The 4,974-nt window shown below is 40.4% G+C and overlaps 1 protein-coding gene across 1 annotated transcript; it reads right to left on the reverse strand.

Annotated features, from left to right (window-relative positions):
• Positions 1–750: 750 nt before the first annotated feature.
• LOC131255053 (cheilanthifoline synthase-like) lies at positions 751–2,610 on the reverse strand. Its single transcript, XM_058255751.1, has one exon. It carries the CDS (start codon positions 2,608–2,610, stop codon positions 940–942), a length of 1,671 nt encoding a protein of 556 aa, XP_058111734.1. The 3' UTR covers positions 751–939.
• Between the last annotated feature and the right edge of the window lie 2,364 nt (positions 2,611–4,974).

A 4,974-nucleotide genomic window follows, 5' to 3' on the forward strand; every position in this document is an offset into this window, starting at 1 on the left:
AGCTATTACGTCACCCAGCTTTGCTTAAATTTTTCTGTATGGCCCATCCGTTGTATGTCCAATAATGTAGAAGGAATAGATTCAGGTAAGTACAATATGCCACTTATAGAGAATCTGGGCGCATGAGCATGGCTCATGTGACGTGCTAGGTTTAACTCTATGTTTTTTAATTCCCATAAAAATAGGAGAAAACCTATATACTCTGTCCGAGCTTCATGCTGCATACATTAATGAGAAATGTACAAAATGCATAAATGAAACTCAACGAAAACCCGTCAATCAAGTGTTCAATAACGGAGTCACTCGCCCATTCAACCAGCCAAACTTTTTAAATTTGTAAATTCATCCACCTTAACAGCAACCACCACGGTTTTACTTACCTTTATCAATTTTAAATGATTTGTATAAAGAAATTGTGTATATATAAAGACTTGGTTGAGTGAGGTTGGACATCGAGTCGACTCAAGTTTTGAGTTTCCGTCCATGTGGATTGAAGGTCTCTTTTGACTCTCTTATCCTTACACAAATAGCTTAAATTGAACTTTGCTATAGCCAAACGGCCAAACAAGCAACATATCATGCAAAATGTAGATTTAATACAGAAAGCAAAGGTAATTGCCGATTAACAAAAACGGAGAGAATTCAATCATGCAGAGAACATGTCCGGACCAATTTTCAAAATCTGGAAATATAAGAAGGTTTTGTAATTTATGCGTCCACAAGGACACGTTGAACATGAACAACATAAAATCAAATCACATATAACGTTTATTTATTTAATTTTTGCATGGGGCCTATCTGATTAGAAATATAAAGAATGAGAAGAGACTGACGGACGGTTCCAATCTTGCACACACGTGCCTCCTTACCACGTAGAGGCAAGTAACAGTTTCGACGTGCAGTTAGAGCGTATACTTAGCATCTATGGTCACAAAGCTTTCAAAAGTGGCTGGTTCCAAGGTTACTACGAGGCTTGATACGTGCAGCGAGGGGCTCTTTCATTCTAAGAAGAGTAGTAAAATCGTCGGTCATGTCCGGGCCATCCCCATCAGCTGCAAGCCATTCAAAACTGTTAATCAGATTGGCCAGGGTGAGGCCCACCTGAAGCTTGCCCAGCTCCATCCCTGCACAAATTCGCCTACCTGCCCCAAACGGAAGAAAAGACCGTTCCATGGCCATGCCAGCACTACGTGCATTTTCATTCAAGAACCGCTCCGGCATGAACCGCTCTGGTTCATCCCAGACCTTTGGATCGTGAAGGACAGCATAGATATTTACTATAACAGCAGTACCCTTGTCGATCTTGAAATCCGTCAGTGTGGTATCATTTACCGTCTTATGGGGGATGGCGAGCGGGGCAATCGGCTTCATTCGAAACACTTCACTCACTACAGCTTGAAGATATGGCATCTTACTCACTTGATCTACGGTCACCCTCTCTCTCTTTTCGTCTCCGCCGCTTACTTCTTTAAAGAGCTTTTGTTGGATTTCGGGGTTTCGTATAAGGAACGCTAGAGCCCAAGCGGTCGCAGTCGATGTGCTATCAACGGAGAGCATGAACATCTCGAATAGGGTGAAGATGATAGTTTCCATAGGGTAGCCATTCGAGAGGAGGAAGTGCAAGAAGCAAGTGGTGCATGGAGATTTCGATAATTGGTAGCGAGTGATTTCTGGTTTTACCACCGACACAATACCATCACGAATTTCAGCTGCTTTTCTGAATGGACCCCGCAGGCCCGGGATGTAGCGAATGAAGGGGAAGGCATCGGCAAAACGGGCAAGAGCGGATATGTTGATGATATCATCGATAAAAGAGTCTATGCCAACAACAAATGCTTCATTGTTGAAATCAGGGCCGAAACAAAGGCGGCCTACTACTCGTATTGTGTTATGTCGAATGTTGTCGATAGGGTGGACGATTCCGCCATTGACAGCAGCTTGTTCTTGGATTTTTTGTGTCAGGGCAATGGCTTCTTTTTCTTGAGAGAGAGTTTGGCTGGAGATGGATGATGGATTCATAGCAAAGCCCTGGACACCTTTACGAAGGGATTGCCAGTATGGGCCATGGTCGGATGACAAAAGCGTCGTCCAGTTGGCAGTGATATATTTAGACATGTAAGGGAGCATCCGCGACGCATAGTCGGCAGACTTGTTTACAAGAACCTCCCAAGCTCCCTCATGATTGCTTATCACAATCGTCGGTTTCATGCCTAACCATACTGTCATAATCCCGCCATACTTCTGGGACAATTTGAATAAGGTGACATAGATCAACTCGCCACCACTGCCGAGCTGGAGCAGGTTCTGGTGCAGGTTCCCAATTATCGGGAGTTTAGGCGGCCCCGGAGGCAATTTCATTGTTGATTTTGGCTTTCGTAGTTTTTCTGACACCACGAACATCACTCCCACCACCATGGAAACTACTATCCATAGACTTATCTCCATCTCTCTCTCTTTCCCTCTCTGGAGTTGTTTTTCTTTCTCTGTTTCTCTGGAGTGGTTTTTCTTTGAACTCTCTCCTCCTTTTAAAGGGCCAACTGCAAGGAAGCCCCAGAGATCCAATCCGGATCCTTTTATTGACAGGAACAGGGATTTCATGTTTACATGCATCGTATCGTGACTCGTCCACATAATGAGGTCAATAATGATGACGTCAACCCAATGTCATTGTTCCATGTCATCAGGTCACATGCACGCTACAATCACGTGATGTTTGTTTACCGTTCTTTTTCTAACCGTCTGTGCTTCTTATATCAATGTAGCCTTCCTATGGAGTAAATTTTCCTGATTTTTTGGTATAACCCATGTTAACATCTTTATGTTTTTAATTATCTAACTGAAGGCTTAGATCTTTTACAAGTGTGCCATTTTGGCAAGTGCACTTAAGGGCCCCTTCACAAGATCACTCGCGTGTCCGGTCCAGTTACAAGTGCGGATTGCGTGGGTGTAGCCTCTGACAGCGGGTGGCCCATTAAAATCCCACCAAGTCCGTTCATTACAAATGGAATCGGATTGCGTTAAACCCACTGAGTAAACTCTATGGGACGTTTGAATCAGCTGGCCAATCTTTTCAGAGCATTAGTTTAAAAAATTGTCACATGTAAATAAACATTCGAACCCCAGGCAAGAGCAGGATACATGCTAGCTGGTTCTAAACGCCTGCTTGTTCATAGTTCTATAAATTTAAAACCCAAAATATTCAAAGAATCTTTTAAAAATAATAATCAAAAAAAAAAATAGAAAACCTTAAAACCAAAAATAATAGAAATTTCTCAAAACTAAAAAACAATAGAAATCCTTCAAACCAAAAATAATAGAAAATCCCCAAAAGCCAAAAATAATAGAAAATCCATAAAACCTCAAAATAGTAGAAAGCCTTCAAAAACCAAAAACATTAAAAAATAATAAAATAAAATCAAAATACCCAAAAATCAGAAAAAAATTTCAAAAACCACATGCAATAAAGTGCCAAACTCATTTAAAGATTTGCATAAAGCCGAAGTCAACCTCTATAACTTTAACATAGTACTAGACTTCGAAATCATGGGTTTGGAAGAGGTCAAGGATGAGGGAAATGATGACCTGACTCCTGAACTTGAGGATCTCCTCACTAAGTTTGATTCAAAAGCCATTATTACACTTGATGATTTCGAGGTGGTCAATCTTGGAACCCCCATCTCAGAAAACGCACAGATTTTCTCTCGCCATTGGAGTGCTTACTACACAACATGCTTTTAAATGTATGAAACTTCTCTACCCCACCATGATTTATGTGTTATATCCACAATGTGTGTCAATTTTGCCAAATCCTTATTGAGCACAAGCCGAAAAGTGAGGCAAATGAAATGCTCAAATGGAACACATCACAAAAAATAGTAGGGATCGAGTGACAATGTTGAAACCTTCCTATGGCACACCGTAAGGCTAATTTTGCATCCAACCTCTTCACCCTCTTTACAATGTCACACAAACCTAGATGAAAGGAAAACACACATATCAACTTGAATAGATCCTTCTGCAACTTCAAAAAGTTTTCTACCGTAGGCATCCAATTCCGATTGTTTCCTTGTTTCCTTAAGCATGCTTTAGTTGGATCTACCTCATTTTTTGTCTCATTCCCTAAAATGATATGGAAAAATGGATGGACAGCGTAGATTTTACACATACATCATAATGGGCCCCATGAAAATTCCACATGTTAACACGTTCAGTTTTCTACTTCTCTTCCTTGAATGTGTTGCACGACAGTGCAATGAAAGAAATTTCTTAAGGTTTGAAATTTATGTAACCCATTCGATCATGTATTTCTTAACTTTGTATTGTTGGTACTTTTTTTTTTCTTGATCATTCTAGAATATGAACCAAAAAATAAGGTAGATTCATAGCTCAAATGGATCACACTATTAGAAACATTAAGAGTTGGACGCCTTCCATTAAAAACTTCTTGGGGCCACATAAAGCTTTGATCAAGCTAATATATGTGTGTTTTCCCTTCATCCAAGTCTGTGTGACCTTATGAATAAGTTTTTGATGGCAAATAAACTTCATGTATGGCCCTAGAGAGGTTTCAACAATAGTTTGTTCAATCCCCACTTCGTTCAGTGGTGTGGTCTAATTGAGCTTCGGATGTGACTCATTTTTGGGTTCATGCTCTAGAATAATTAGAAAATTTTGATGGACAGTGTGGATCTAACACATAAATCATGGTGGGGCCAGAGTGGTTTCACACGTTAAAAGTTGTATTGTTTAAATAGTACTCAATCTAATTGGTAGATTGGGAGACAAAAAATCAGCGTGTTTTATGAGCTTGTGTCTTCAGCAATGATATGTACCAATGCGAAGGGACGGCCTAGTAATTCCCTGTGTTGAAGACATAGACAATCTGCACTCTAAAATATTTCATGTTTGGTCATATATGTATTTCTTCTTTTCATCCTGGACTATGCTGCTGACATGGAAAACCTATGTGGCCTC

The sequence above is a fragment of the Magnolia sinica genome, chromosome 9 (assembly GCF_029962835.1).
Source record: "Magnolia sinica isolate HGM2019 chromosome 9, MsV1, whole genome shotgun sequence".
NCBI lineage: Eukaryota > Viridiplantae > Streptophyta > Magnoliopsida > Magnoliales > Magnoliaceae > Magnolia > Magnolia sinica.